The 15,148-nt window shown below is 35.8% G+C and overlaps 2 protein-coding genes and 1 pseudogene across 7 annotated transcripts; 1 reads left to right on the forward strand and 2 right to left on the reverse strand.

The window, feature by feature from the left end:
* Nucleotides 1–1,850: 1,850 nt before the first annotated feature.
* On the reverse strand, nucleotides 1,851–3,642 carry LOC107629959 (small ribosomal subunit protein mL104 (rPPR9) pseudogene; annotated as a pseudogene).
* On the forward strand, nucleotides 3,556–11,139 carry LOC107632701 (uncharacterized). Of its 5 annotated transcripts, XM_088509736.1 has the most exons (15): nucleotides 3,556–3,682; nucleotides 4,076–4,434; nucleotides 5,636–6,170; nucleotides 6,286–7,947; nucleotides 8,438–8,567; nucleotides 8,687–9,148; nucleotides 9,278–9,499; nucleotides 9,589–9,689; nucleotides 9,767–9,851; nucleotides 9,949–10,026; nucleotides 10,107–10,193; nucleotides 10,299–10,436; nucleotides 10,521–10,642; nucleotides 10,738–10,810; nucleotides 10,888–11,139. In XM_088509736.1, coding segments are annotated over exons 4-15 (1,614 nt in total). In that variant the 5' UTR covers nucleotides 3,556–3,682; nucleotides 4,076–4,434; nucleotides 5,636–6,170; nucleotides 6,286–7,945; the 3' UTR covers nucleotides 11,002–11,139. The 5 variants fall into 5 exon arrangements, with proteins under 5 accessions (XP_088365862.1, XP_088365866.1, XP_088365865.1 ...); XM_088509739.1 differs by lacking the exon at nucleotides 3,556–3,682 and having other exon boundaries at nucleotides 4,012–4,434; nucleotides 6,286–6,425; XM_088509738.1 differs by lacking the exon at nucleotides 3,556–3,682 and having other exon boundaries at nucleotides 4,013–4,434; nucleotides 6,286–7,923.
* Nucleotides 11,140–11,735: 596 nt separating this feature from the next.
* LOC148569946 (protein FAR1-RELATED SEQUENCE 5-like) lies at nucleotides 11,736–14,959 on the reverse strand. 2 transcript variants are annotated; one of them, XM_088509683.1, is made up of 4 exons: nucleotides 14,856–14,959; nucleotides 13,033–14,476; nucleotides 12,119–12,894; nucleotides 11,736–12,019 (listed from the first exon to the last, which is right to left on the reverse strand). In XM_088509683.1, the coding sequence occupies exons 1-4, from the start codon at nucleotides 14,925–14,927 to the stop codon at nucleotides 11,912–11,914; spliced, it is 2,400 nt and encodes a 799-aa protein (XP_088365809.1). In that variant the 5' UTR covers nucleotides 14,928–14,959; the 3' UTR covers nucleotides 11,736–11,911. The 2 variants fall into 2 exon arrangements, with proteins under 2 accessions (XP_088365809.1, XP_088365808.1); XM_088509682.1 differs by having other exon boundaries at nucleotides 12,119–14,476.
* Nucleotides 14,960–15,148: the final 189 nt, after the last annotated feature.

Consider the following 15,148-nt stretch of genomic DNA (forward strand, 5'->3'; position numbering starts at 1 on the left):
TAATTAACTAATAAATTAATTATGAGCCAAGGGAATTAGAAAATTAAATTTTATTATTTAGAGAAGTAAAAATATTTAGAATGCGAATTAAAACGCTAAATTTTAAAGGTTTTGGCCAAAAGTTAGGTTAATGGGTCAAACCGAATGAACCGGGCCCAAGTGGGCCCAAGCGCACTTACCTAACTCCATATATAAGAGAAGAGCAATAACCTAACTCCTTTTTACCTCCAATTTCATTTTCACATAACTTTCAATCTAGAGCTCTGATTGACGAGCTATTTATGGCTACGTGTTTGTCTCGGAATCTTTTTCAGTTCTATTTGAACAAAGTGGTAATAAACTTTGTATTTCATGCCCAGTTCCCTCTTCCATTCTGAATTTGCATTTTGGTTATAGTTATTGAGTGATTTTCATGATTTTGGTGGTTTAGGTGTAATCTCGCATTGGGTTATTGTTGGGTTTTGCCTCAATCATTGGTAGGTAAGGTAAGGAATCACTAAACCCTTATGAATTGATGAATTGGTAAACCCTAGCATTAATAAGATGGAATTGTATGAATTAGATTGAATTTATGTGGAGTTGGAGTTAAATCGGTGAATTGGAGCGTTTGGGACTCAGCTTTGCTGGCCAGAACTTGTTGAATTTCTTGGTTTGGGGGTCTGAAAGCTTGTAAAAGAAGAGTTTTTATGGTATTCTAAGCTTGGGGAGAAATCGGCCAAGATATAGTTTCAGTTTTTTGTAGTTAATATATAATAATGTTGTGTGAAAACTTAGGCTAGTTGCCCTTAGGATAGGATTGAATTACATGTTTTGGTTGATGGAATTGTGTGTGATATGTGACTATAACTGTATGAGAAGGTGATATGAGCTTGGTGATTGAGAATGATGAATTGGTGAATTGTTGATTTATCGTTTATGATTTATGAGTTTATAAATTTATAGATTAATGAAATTTGGGCCGGAGGCCGTGGATTTTGGGCCTGAGGCCGAGAAAGGTTTCTAAATTTATAAAAACTAATTGAATACCATGTATAGTAAAAAATTGATATTATTGAAGGATAAAACTAAAATTTATTTCTATGTATCGTTTTTTCCCCTAACGTTTTCGTCCTATTTAAGTCTCTAACGTTTCAAAATCGTCTCAATTTTGTCCCGCTGTCAATTCTGTTAACGGATCCCTAATGACAGGACAACATTGAGCTAATTTTAAAACGTTAAGGACTTAAATAGGATGATTAAAACGTTAAGAACAACTTTGAGACTTACCCCAAATGTTGGGAACAAAAATAATACTTTACTCTATTTCTTTTATTTTTATTTATTGATTGATCATAATCCTTTTAATGTTTTAATAAAATGTATTTAAGAATTATTTTTTATGTTGAGATGTTATTTCCTTAAAAAACATTTGTGACTTTCTACTTAAATTCCAATGCGCTTAAGCCTTAAATAGTTTAGTTCATGATTAGTAGAATTTTATTATGGAAGAAAAACAAAAATAATTTAATAAATAAAAATATATTTTGATAATTTTTTAAGGAAGCTTTTTTCAGTATCCAGCTTCGTTCACCAGTCAATTGCATTTGCCCCCTTGTCCCTTAATCCCTCACAACTCTCTACAACTCTCCATTTATCCGCAGCCTTCATTCTACCATCAGATTCCTTCGGTCAGTATATATTAGGAATGGCTCATTTTTTTTTAACAATTAAAGAAATAAAATGTAATCTCTTATTATTAATTTTGTAAATAGAATAAAAAATAAATATAAAAAAAATAATAAAAAATTAAAAATTATACTTTATACTCTTAATTTTTTTTTAATAATTGAAAAAATCCATTCCCATATATATTAGGGTCAATTAGCATTTATTTTCATAACATGTTAACAGAGTATAAAAACTAAGCATGAGACAATGAAAAACAATGGTTACAATTGGGAAAATCTATTCTAAAATATTTGGAGAATCCAAAGTGTTGTACTAAGAATACAAAAGGACCAAAAAGTAAAAAGATGTTTTAAGCTCTACCCATAGGCGGCTTCACAAAACTCAACCTTATATGTTTCAGCGTTCTCCTCTTCCTAGCCATCTTCTCAGGCAGAGTCTCCCTCTTCTTCTCCTTCGATGCCTTCGCCTTCTTCGCATACCATGGATCAACAACATACTCCTTAGCCACCACAGCCATACCCCTCTTCTTGGCCTCGTTGAACAGAGTATTTGCCTTATTGACACGGTTCATGGAACCCAATTTCCCCATCAACAAGTCGTAAGTCTTAACCCCTGGTTCACACCCATCAGCCTTCATCATCCCAAACACACTCAAAGCATGATCAACCCTTTCAATCCCACACAATATCTTCAAGAACCCATAGTATGCCTTCTTATCGAGCGCATCACCAAACCCCGAAGATTTCATCCTATCAATCATCTCATCACCCCTTGCAGCCTGGTACAGACTTCGGATCAGCACAAGAAACGTCGTCTTGTTCAGGGAACACCAGTACGATCCCATGCTATTGAACAATTGAACAGCCTCCTCTGTTTTCCTCATCTTACAAAGGCTACTGATCAACACATTGAATGTTTCCACATTCCTTGGAACACCACGGGACTCCATCTCCGCCAGAATCCTCTCTGCTTCAGAGTGAAAGCGAAAGGGATCTTTCTCACGGCACAGCTTGCATACGCAGTCAAGCATTGCGTTGAAGGCAGCCACGCCAAGCTCGAACCCTCCTCTGTACATCTCTCCGGCGAGCCTCTCAGCTTCATCGAGCTTCCCCTTCACGCACCAACCTCGAATCAGCATATCACAGGTGCTTTCGTCGGGGAAGAACTCCTTAGCCAGATTCTTCACCATCTTCTCTGCGTAGCTCGCGAAACCATTTTGGCACAGCTTCGAAACCACGAAGTTTAGGGATTCGCGGTCGCGATTTAATCCGTAGTCCTTTTCCATCCGGTCGAAGAATTGGATCGCATGGGTGGCCCTGCCTGCACGGAAGTTAGGGTTTTAGACCCCAAAAGGGTGCTGCCTTCGAGGGCAGCAGAGAGAAAGTAGTGCGTTGCCTTGAAATCCTTCCTGCGGCCGAGAAAGTCAACTAAGTAGGAGACGGTTTCGTCCGTGTGGTCGAATTTAGGGTTTGAGATGAGCCATCGATGGAACCCTAGTACGGTGGCGCGTGAGGCTTCGGGGGAGATGTTTAGGATTTGGAGGACGAGATTTCCGGTTAGCGTGATGTGAGAGAAGCTGAGCTGGAGGCGCTGCGAGAAGGACAGAGGGTCCGAGTCCGGGTCCTTGGTGAGCTCTGACGAGAGGGATTGGGCTATCGGATCCAGGTATTTGGGTTCTGTTTGAGTCGCATTTGAGGAGAAGTTTCTGGCTGCGAAGAATGAGGGTAGATCGAAGGGGTTTCTGGGTGGATTTAGATTGGAAGAGGGTTGTTGTGGAAGGAAATGAAGAGATTTGAGTGAAGAAGATGAAAGGAATGATAGTGAATAAGAGCGGAAGCATCCAAGGAAGAGCCTCCGAAGTTGCAGAGACTGTAATGGCGGCATTTTTCTTAGGGTTTTGGAGGCTGCTCCACCCGAGTGTGAGACGAAGAAGATGATGTTGATGGAGAAGAAACCTGCACCAGAAACGGGCATTGTTGGATTGGGCTCAGCCTAATTATGTATTATGTATTGTGTATGTGTATTTTTTTAACAGGAATATTCATAAATTATATCAAATCTGAATAAATACAAAAAATAAATGAAATACAGAATAACTTTCGTTCAAATTATTTAACTATTTTCGATTATAAATTTTTTGCTGCACCTGAATTTTTATTTTATTAATATATTTTAGGATTTTTTAAAATTTTTATCATATTATCTATTTTATAATTATATTATAAAAAATATTATTCTATAATATAATATGCATCAATAAAATTTATAAGTTTATTAGATTTGAATTTCCACCTATTAATAATTACATAAATAATAAATATATATATGTTATTCCGGCCTAACAACTTTTATTTCACATTTCATCATCTTCTCGGCTGCACTCTCCCATTCACCCACACCCACCCAGAGATAAGAGACACTACTTGCCCACTCCTTCTTCCTTGACCACCACTGGAGACTACTTGCCGGAGGTCGCCCACTCTTCGTCGCGTTCTTTCTCTCGCCGCTGTTCCTCGCGTTCATCCCTCCCTCTTCGTGGTTCAGTCGTTCTCGCCGCCTCACCTTCTTGGCGTTCTCGCCGTCAGTAACGGCCCCATCGCCGTCCTCCTTTCAGTTCCCACCGTCAGTCCGTGGTCCTCATTTCTCGCCGCTTGCCGTCCTCGGTGGTTACCGCCTTGCCGTACTCGGTTCCTGCCGCGTCTCCGGTCTCCTTTCATCGAATCAGCGTGTTCTCTGCTTTATTGTTCAGGACTTCAGGCAATTTTTGTACGAAGATCATTTGAATTTTGCGAAGATAATTTGAACTGTGAATTATGAATAATTGTGAATTGGTTTTGGATATAAACTAATAATTGTTTTTTGCAGTTTCTAAGTCAGTGGCAGTGCCACCTAGGGGTGTGCATGGGCCGGGTGAAACCGGGTTTGATGTGACCCAGATCCGGCCCAAAATATATACTGGGCCTATTTATTAGACTCGAACCCGACCCTAAACCCGATAAAACCTATACACTCTCGGGTCAAGATTATAGCGGGTGATAACCGAGCCGTTAACATTACATTATCTTGATACCTTCTTATAAACTAGCATGTGAAAATATTCAAATTTCCAAGACTCCAACCATTATTTGATATGGTAAAATTCACTTAAAAAAATATAATAAGAACTAACTCTTCTCTAAAATTAAAGTATAACCATAATTAATATTAATATTGTCTAATGACACTAAATATTTAAATCAACACAAATAATACAATATTATGCATTAATTAGTCTAAAATCTTATGCATTTTAAACATAAAACATTAACTTATAGTCTTATAATAACTAATAACAAAATATTAAGATTTACAATATTTAAATTCCACATAAGAATAGCCATCATCTATCACTAATACACAAAATATTAATTGTGTATGATGATCGGGCCACCGGGCCGATTTCGGGTGACCCGAGTCATGGCCCGGACCCGACCCGAAATAATGATCGGGTCTATTTTTGAGACCTTTACCCGGCCCTAGACCCGATGAAATCACACCAAATTAGCCCCTAAGGTGTTCGGAACCGGGCCGGATCTTCGGGCCGAGCCGGGCCATGCACACCCCTAGTACCACCAGAAGAGTATATAAAACTAGAAATATGAAATCCAAAATAGTGTAAGATTTTACTTTTTCAGTTGTTGTGTGATGCTGCTATTATTGTATATGTTTAAAAGAATTAGATATCATGAATTATACTTGTTCACTTGGTTAATCTTAACGGGGGCTGATTTGTTGGTCCCAACCATCTTTAGGACTAACGTTAGTCCTTAAGGCTAATTTTTAATTTAAACCGTTAGATCATTTTAATATTATATCTAATGGTGTAGATTAAATATAAATTTATACATTTAATTTTATTAAATACTCCCTAATATTTAATGTTTTTACAAATAAACCTTTTCATCTTTCTCTTATTTTTTTTTTGCAGATGTGTCTCTTCTTCTTCTGATTTTCTTCTTCTTCTTCTTCTTCTTCACCACTGCAATGAACCCAGCACTAACAGCAACTACCAGGGTCTGGATTTGTCTTCCTCTTATTATTTGTTTTGCAGATGGGTCAGATTTTCTTCTTCTTTTTCTTCTTATTCACCATTGCAATGAACCCTTCTTCACCACTGCAATGAACCCCGGCACTAACAGCAACTACCAAGGTCTGGATCGAGACTACCCATGAACGCATGCAAGTGTCAGATCCTGGATCGACATTATTCCGCACCCCTGCTCACCCCGCCACTAAAATTTGTGATGTTCTTCTTGTCTGTATGGTCATCTCGTATGGTGTTTTCCGAGGAGGAGGTATTTTTTATCGAAGGTGTCTCACATACATACACAGAGACCCAAAAAAGAAGAAACGTGAAAAAAAAAGGGAAAAAAGTGTTTGCTGAAGAGAATGGCCTCAAAGGAGACCCACGACTTCCAACCATTTGTCAAGCATCAGAGTTGTTCCTTACTTCCCCAAATAAGGTTTTCATTTTTTTTTTCTTTTTTTTACAATGTTTTTATTTTTATATTTTTTAGAATAACATAAAAAAATATTTTATTGTAATTTCTTTAATTTTTTAACCTTCTTCATCAACAGATCTATGGCTGTAGCTGTTTGGGTTCATAAGATGCTTAGAAATCTGAAATTGATGGTGTACCGCACAAAAGATCAATGAAAAGACATGCATGAGACCAACTATAAGCTAATAGAATAAATCTAGCCATAGAACAAAAAAGGTCAGTAAATAATCTTGCATTTTTCTTAATGTTGTTGAAACTTATGGTTGAGCAGGACATAATTGAACTTTGTTAATTGGAGGGAGTGAGTGAAGGATTATTGATGAATTTTTTTTAATAGCTAATTGGTGTTAAAAATACATTCATGAAAATACTCATATCTCTCTAAAAAGAGTTACTTAATGATAATAATTGAACTTATTTAACAGGATAAATATGTATGATGTCAATTTTTACTCAATTTAATGTCAAGTATGGTATATATTGTCCTATTTTATGCATCGAATAGCTTGTATTCACTCATAGATATTGTTTGTATGCTTACAGAGAAAATGATTGTGAAACTAATGGAAAAAATCATGCAAATAGAATCCTAAGAAGACTATTTATAGCTTAAAATATGTTCATACCACATAGAAAATAATGTTAGCACTATGGTTAGGACAACAATAAAGAAAAAGTGATTTTACTAGAATTGAGTGAGAAAATTTGTATTAAAAATTTGAATGCCTCTGGAAATAGTCGTGATACATATAACATGTGCTTGTATAATAAGGAAACTGTCAGAGTTCTTTCTAAAGAGTTCATTAATGAGAAGAATCAAATCTCCTTATTTATGAGTGAAGGGTGTTTTCTTATATGGTAACTGCGTTAATTTTAATAGTTAATTCATGTCTTCATGAAAAGTCCTAGAAATATCCCTGATTGCTTTAAAATTTAGCTTATAAAAAATATAGAGTTGGTTCAAACTTAAGAAATGGCTCAAATATGATGAAGATAACATATATTAGCTCAAATAAGTAATACACATGCATATATACATTAAGTCAAGTTATGATCCAACCGGTTAAACTAGTATTTATTCAAATTTTACTTACTAATATATGGATCCAATTTCTTAAACTATTAATGAGTTTAGCTCAAAGGAGCTCACAGAGGCAGTTCCAATAAATTAAACTTATGAGTTAGCCAAACTTATTAAAATAAATGTGTTAAAGTAGTTTTATATTTTATAGTAGAGTAAAATATTTTTTACATATGTGAGTTGAATTTATACTTGAGTTTAAAGTAGAAAAAAGAAATTACAATATTCATAAATTTAGTGTGTTGTGTTGAATTTATATTTGAGATTAAAGAAATTTTTTTTTTTATATATGTGATGCCTTGGTGTGAGATGGAGCAATTTATGCCGAGGAGGCATGAGTTCTTTAATAATTGGGATGTCAATAAAAGCATGGAACCATGAGTTAAGCTTAGGCATTGACTCTGCATCAATAAGGTTGATGGCCACAACTTCCTCAGCTATTCCAATCCAGTATGGAAGTCACCCATAGAAATGTCCGCAAAGCCAATGTTATCACTTCCAAAGAAGCGTTTTCCCTCAAGTCCAATTTCAAGCCTCTTCAGATTCTCTCGAGCTTCTTCTGCTGCCTTCTGTTGCTCTTCTCCTACCTTGGAAAACGCTGCCACAACCGTTGAATTTATACTTGAGATTAAAGTAAACTTTTTTTTTTTTATATATGTGAGTTGAATTTATACTGCAACTTTCGTAACCACCCTTTTTATTTTTTAGTATTCTAAATTTGAATTTTAAAATTGGACATATTAAAATTTGAAATTTAAAGTATAAATTTTAACAGTTAGAGTAACGTCCAGGTATTTTAAAAAATTGAATGCTCATTAATGTGATAGCAAGTTTCTGTATTTGATATTGAATTAAATGTTTTCTGAATTAAATGTAATAAAATCTCGGGATATCTCAATTAATTTTACTCGATTTGTTTCCTGTAATTGTTCCTTTATAAAATCCATAACGGTCAGCCAGTTGTAAACCCTATTTGTTGTCAACCAACCTAACCTTGTCGGCAATACGTTTTACAATTTCAATGGCCACTGCAGAGAATGTCACTGCAGTTGCACCTGATTCGGTCTCAAATTCCAAGTAAATAAATTTACTTTTCATCAATTTCAATATTTACGTGATAGTAAATGTTTCTAATATTTGGTTGCAGGTTTGAAGCTGACCCTTTTATGCGTATAAATGGTGTGGAATTTGTTGCAACAAGTACAACCCCTATGCAAGATCCGACATCGCCGCAACTGCAGAATGTTTCTATAGATGAGTTATTTCGTGCAATTGAAGTATGTTAGCCATTAGATTATATTAATCCAATAATCCAAAGGAATAAAATCATTTAAATAAGTCTCCACTTCCAACTTGATTAGCCATTAACGTAGACCTTGGTGCTGTTTATTTACAGGACTTGAGGAGAGATGTGAAGGAGCTAGGAGAGCTAAAGAAGTCTATGGAAGAACTAACCAAGACTTCTGGCAACATAGAGAGATCACTCAAGGTGATGGAGTTTAAGCTGTACCATAATGAAGATAAAAACCTACCTCCCAAAGATTCAGTCAGCAACGTTGATTTTACTCAGCAAAGTGTAGACAAGAACCCAATGATGACACCAGTCGCTGATCCACCATTGAGAAAGAGGTTGAGATGCAGCCCCGCACAACTCGACAATGATGTCACCATTGATATCTCTGATGCCGAAGATGATGCCACTATATCAGATAAGCATGAATCGGGGTTGTCTCGGGCATCACAATCTTCACGACTTGACAGCATTAAAGGAAAGTGCATTGTCAACCCTCAACTTAGAACCAAGGCTAAGTCTACAGCTTTCCTTGCCAGCAATTACTGCAGGACATTGCCGACTAAGGTAATGGAACCTTGGTTATTGAAACTTTGTCTTCAACTATTTTTTACTTGCCAGCTTAACCTCAAACCTCATTGCATTATTTTTACCTAAAAATTGGATGGATTTCATATTCTAATGGTTATTTCACAGGTTGAATCCTCATTGACTCGAGGAAAATTGCTCACCTCCCCTTCTCCTAATATGCGAGTTGCTAAGATGACAAAGACAGGGGATGCCACATTATTTTCTGTTCCACGTCGACTTCCTGCTCAATCTGCTGGTGTGCCTTGCCTCCAAGGTGAGAGGTCACTGCCACAAGGCTCTAACTCTAACCAAATGGAGAAATCACGTTACTATAATGCAATGATTAAGGTGACAATCATTGATTACTGGTTTTGAATTGTCATAATATGCCACTTTGACTTAATAAACCCTAAAATGGAGAAGTCTTTTTTTTTTAGGCTTTTAGGTGCAAATTCAGACCATGTGCTAAAATGCAGTTAAAGTCTGTTCAACTTGAAGGATTAGCATATGCATTTTGTGCAAGCATTGAAGATCCAAGGTGAGTTCCTCTTTTTCAGCTCACACTTGTAGGATTAGTGTTGTTGAACTATCTTATATGAAACATCTGAATTTCAGTGAGACCATGATTAATGTGGATGACACGATAGTAACTAGGGAAGAACTTGCTTGTCTAGCTCCCGGAAGACCAATCTCGGACAAGGTACCTACACGGCTACACAAGCTGTTTTTTGCATGTATTTTTTTTTTTGCTATGAATATTTGTCTCCAGCCATAAATTGCTTTACTCTCATTTGTAGATTATCAAGCTTGTGGTAATGAAGGCCACATGGGACCAAGCAAATAAGACTTTTTGGATGCTTCCGCCATCTTTTGCGGTAAATATCATGTTTACTTATATTACTTTTCTTTGAATTATGCGTAATTCATTAGAATGAGATCTCTTTAATCCTTTTAGGTGGAACATTTTATGGGACATTCACTGGATAAAATGAATGCTACCTATATATATCGCTTTATGCCTGTCGCACCGGATCTTAAATTTGTGAGTGCATGTGAATTCTTTAATGGATTAATTTATGCAAAACCTCATTAAATCTAAATTTACGAGTTTAATGTGAAATGACCCACACATAACTATCCGCTGTAGATTTATGTGCCAATTAAGGAAGAAGGTGACCACTGGTATCTTATGGTCATTAGCTTATTGGATGGAAAATTATATCAGTTTGATTCTAATCTAAATGATGATCAAGTTGAGCCAAGACAAGAAATTATGAAATCCTTGGTGAGGTGTCCTTAATCCATTTCTTTATACACATGTAAAATAATACATGAACCTTAATAGTCTTGTCATGAATATAATTTTCAGGCTTTAAAATTATCAGATATGGTAACTTCTGGTCATTACCTAAAAGGTGACATTCCTGAAAGAAAAGATTTCATGAACTTTGATGTGAAAGAGGTTAGGGGGGTGCCCAAATGTCCTCAAAGGTACAGATAATTGCAATGAATCTTTTATATTCATCTTTAATTAAACCGATCTTTTATTGACACTAACATCTTTAATATTGCCACTGAACTTTTAGTCGCGACTCTGGTCTCTGGGTTCTTCAATGGTTATCTATGAGAGAGAAGTTTAATCCCACAGTGTCGGGCATTGTAAGTTAGCCAAAGACATATTGATTAATTATATGCATGCTGAACATATTATTTAACTAATTAATCCATATTTGCAGCTAAATGAGCAATATATCCGTACATCTGTTGTGGTAGATCTTTTGTTGGGGGTGTTCAATGACCACAAATACGAGTTTCAGAAGAAGAGCAATGAGTTCTGGGCTACGCTTTAGCGTGAACAGCATGGAGAGCAACATTTTTGCATATTCAGTTATTATTTTCAAAATTTGCTTTAATCCTCAATTGTGAACGAGATTAGTGACATTTATAATTTATTTGTTGAATTATTATTTTAAAGGAGAAAGTTTGTCTGGTCTGAAAACTTTGTTACATTATTATATTCATAATAAATACAAAGATCAATAATATTTTGTTATTTTTAATTTAGGAGTTTGTTGGAACATGTGTGTGAGTTTTACATGTGTGTGAGTTTGTTGTAACGTTATGCTCACCTATATTCATCATGTGTTCTTTGCCATTCCAAATTGAAAATGATTAGTTAAAGATTCACACATGATTTTTTTTATTCCAGGTTCAGACACATGTCTCAACAAATACATAACCACACTATCATGCCATAGAAAGGATGCCTTTCATGCATCAAGCTTATATTCCCCCGAAATCTTGGTCTAACTATTACTGCAACCATACATTAAATATAAGCTATCTACTTTCATGCACATATTCCTCAATAAAATTCATACAAAAGCTAAGAAGAACAGAGAGTAATGTCAGTATACAAAAGCGCAAGCAACAACCTTTCTGAAGGGTCCTCAAACCGTATTGAACCTTCTTCACAATTAACCCAACTGCACTTCTTTTACAATCTTTCACGCTTTAACTAATCATAATAAGACTCTTCTTGCTGAGTTCTGAATCTTACAATTACAGGATCACAAAACCGTCTCTTGTAAGCCGTAACTCAAAATGTACTCATTATTGTAAATATACCAATCTTGTCTCAAATCTCACTTTTTTCATAGCAATTAAGCAAATAACACCAAGTTCATCATAAAAATTCATACACAAAGTTCAATTACTCAAGTTTTATTCAAATATCACATAATAATAATTTATATAATACTACATCGAGAACTCTTCACTAAGTTCCATGTCGGCACTTGCATCAGAATCTCCTGCCCAAAACTCTTGTTCTTCATAATCTTCTTCAAGATCAGATGCCCAAAATTCCTGCAATATCAAATAAAATATTGATCAATTTCCACTCTTATTAATGAAAATTATATAATTAATATGTTGTGGTACGCAAATCATTAAAGTAAGTATTACCATTTCTGCATCTGCATCCAAACCTTCCTCAACATGGTTCCTATTTATACCATAAGAAGTTGCATTGGTCTGCTGCTGAATGTCCTTTGCCAATGGACAAGATTTTTTATTGTGTCCTTCCATGCGACAAATACTACATCGTTGTGGTTTTCGTTTTACCTTCTCACCAGGACGACACTTAGACCTACAATTTTGTGGATTCTTAGGAAAAATACCATCTGAATAATCAGCTTCAGCACCAACTTGCTTTTCTTGTTCATCTTCAATCTTGAAATCTTCGATTAGGCTCATAACAGTATCTCGAACAAGGTGGAATCTCTCCTGCCTTCGACTAGCGACATAGGACAACTGCCGACACCAATCCATCAAGCAACCATATTGACTCAATATTATAGACTCCCAAGTAACGCCACTTGAATCGAAAGTGCTTGTCTTGGCATTCTTCGACCATCTTGTCAACACAAGAGACTTTGGCAGCTCAAGGATGTTAAGAAACACCAACACACAAACTATATGCTCACACGGAATTCCAAAAGAATCCATCCTTAAGCATGAACAATTAAATTTCGTCCTTTCATTATCTACAGACACCTCCCATGAACTATTTAGACTTCCATATTTAGATATTGTATAAAGTACAAATGAATCAAATGCCACATCTTGCACAACCTTCATTCTTGCAGCCCTAACAAGCATGCCTCGAAATATAAAAAATATCTCTCGTGTATAGAAATTTGATGCAGACCTTTCCAGAGGTTCTAATGCTGTTTTAAGTACTGGAAGACCAGATATGGAAACATAGTCAGCTTCAACCTCCTTATATCTTAGGTAGGTAAGACACCGCTTAAAATGCTTTATGAAATCAACCAAATTGTATTGAGATTTAACATATTTTGCAATAATAGAGTGCAAACCTTCGCATCGAGAAGTTGTCCTAAATCCTGCAAAAAACTTGCCTCGAATATGTGCAGTGGCCCACATATGCCTTTTCTCGTACATGTCAATAATCCAATTCTTTTCAGCTACACCAAACTCCTCAACCATTCCAAACCACTTCTGCTCAAACACACTAATTTCATAATCTCCTAGCATGCACTTCTTAAACATAGATGTAAATTTTGGATTTCCAACGTTACTTGTGGCGTTCCGAATGAGGTGCCAAGCACATAATCTATGATGGGCATTTGGGAATACCGTCTCAATTGCAAATCTCATTGATGGAGCACCATCTGTAATCACAGATACAGGTGCTTTTCCCTTCATGGCTGCCAATAATTGCTGTAATAACCACACGTAGACCTCCTTACTCTCATCGGTAACTAGAGCACTTCCAAATACCACTGTTTGGTTGTGATGATTCACACCGGAAAATACTACTACCGGACACAAGTACTTGTTCTTCTTGTATGTCGCATCAAAGGCAAGCACATCTCCAAATACTTCATAATCTAATTGGCTTCTTCCATCACACCAAAATAAAGCTCGCAATACCCCTTTAGCATCAACTATGTGCTCATAATAGAGGTTTGTATCTTCAGATTTCTGGTTTTTGAGGTATCGCAATGCCGCTCTAGCATCACCCAGGACATGACGCCTTCGCCTAGCAATCTCATTATACATATCCCTTAAGGTATAATTAACATTTTCATAACCACCTGCTTGATTAGCTAACATAGCATATATATGGGGTGTGCTAATGCCTGCATCCTTCATGTTGTTCATTTGACTAGCATCAGCTTCTGCCATTTTTCTATGTGTAGGAAGGAAACCAACTAACCTAGGATCAAGGCAATCATGATTGTGCGATTCAACAAACAAAGCCACATGCCATCTTCCAGTGTAAGCCACAAAACGAACTACAAACCTAGCCAGGCAACCACAACGAGTCTCAGATTTTGGCTCCCTTTTTCTGTTTTCCATATTATAATATTTCTCTGGTCTAAATCCCTCACGAGAGCACACAAACAATTGCTTCACATATTCTCCTTTGCTATTTTTCCAAGTCTTACTTTTTCTAGCACCGAAACCAACAGATTTTGCATAATGGTTATAGAAATCAAATGCTATCTGAAGATTAGGAAAATGAAAACATTCCATCTCATGAGCACTTATGTTCAGAAAATCAACCATGGCAATATTTTCAATATCTTCTATTCGATATAATTCATCCACCTCATGTGAAAAATCATTCCCATCAAACATTGCTTGAAATTCTTGCTCCCCTAAATCCTCAGAATTCACAGCTTCCTGCTCAATTTCATCTTGATACATTCCTTGAAATTCCTCTGTATCATCTGACTCTTCTATCATCTCATCAAAGAATACTCTTTCTTCCATTTTATCATCCACTTCAAGATCCTACTTAGCAATTTTATTTGCAACCGGAAAAACATAAAACAAATAGTATTCTAATAAATCAAAGTGCAGAGACCATTAACATGAAAATAATAGCACTGTTCTGGTTCTATATTTTTTTTTAACTTATTAAATTCTAAAATAAGTAAAATAAAAGAAAGCGTTGAAAATGTAGAAAACAATCTCCCTTATGCTATTAAACTCAATATCGATTAAACAAACAAAAGGAAGAAAAAACATTAATGGCCAAGCAGAAAATATCGACAACTATGTACAAGAAACGGATTTAAATTTATGAAAAAATGAACAGGGAACCATTAATGTGGAAGGAAGAAGAAACTATGTGATAAAATACAATATTCATGCAATAGAGAGGACTTACCGGTGGTCGCACTTCTCTTGTGCCACTGTTGAAACTGCCATTGCTGCCTCCATTATCAGGTGCGTGCTCCATATGAACCCTAAGAGGTTTCAGGGTTTCTAGTATTTTGTTAGATTAGTCATTAATATAATTTTAATTGGCCCAACAAAGAAATAGGAATATGATGGTAAATGATTAATATTGGGTTATTCTTGTAATAAATAAGAGATATAGTACTAATATTATAATAATTGACTAAGGGTGTTTTTGTAAAAAAAAAAATATAATTGTGTTAGACAAACATTAAGAGGGAC

This window comes from Arachis ipaensis, chromosome B3 (assembly GCF_059453495.1).
Source record: "Arachis ipaensis isolate K30076 ecotype BB chromosome B3, ASM5945349v1, whole genome shotgun sequence".
Lineage (NCBI taxonomy): Eukaryota > Viridiplantae > Streptophyta > Magnoliopsida > Fabales > Fabaceae > Arachis > Arachis ipaensis.

Excerpts from the sequence above, each read along its gene's own strand:
- LOC107632701 (XM_088509736.1), top strand. Across the intron at positions 10,027-10,106 it reads TGCTTCCGCCATCTTTTGCG|GTGGAACATTTTATGGGACA; the intron begins GTAAATATCATG and ends TAATCCTTTTAG. Across the intron at positions 10,437-10,520 it reads AAGAAATTATGAAATCCTTG|GCTTTAAAATTATCAGATAT; the intron begins GTGAGGTGTCCT and ends TATAATTTTCAG.
- LOC148569946 (XM_088509682.1), bottom strand. The coding sequence starts at position 14,927 with ATGGAGCACGCACCTGATAATGGAGGCAGCAATGGCAGTTTCAACAGT. Across the intron at positions 14,477-14,855 it reads CAAGAGAAGTGCGACCACCG|GATCTTGAAGTGGATGATAA; the intron begins GTAAGTCCTCTC and ends ATTGCTAAGTAG. Across the intron at positions 12,020-12,118 it reads TGGATGCAGATGCAGAAATG|GAATTTTGGGCATCTGATCT; the intron begins GTAATACTTACT and ends TTGATATTGCAG.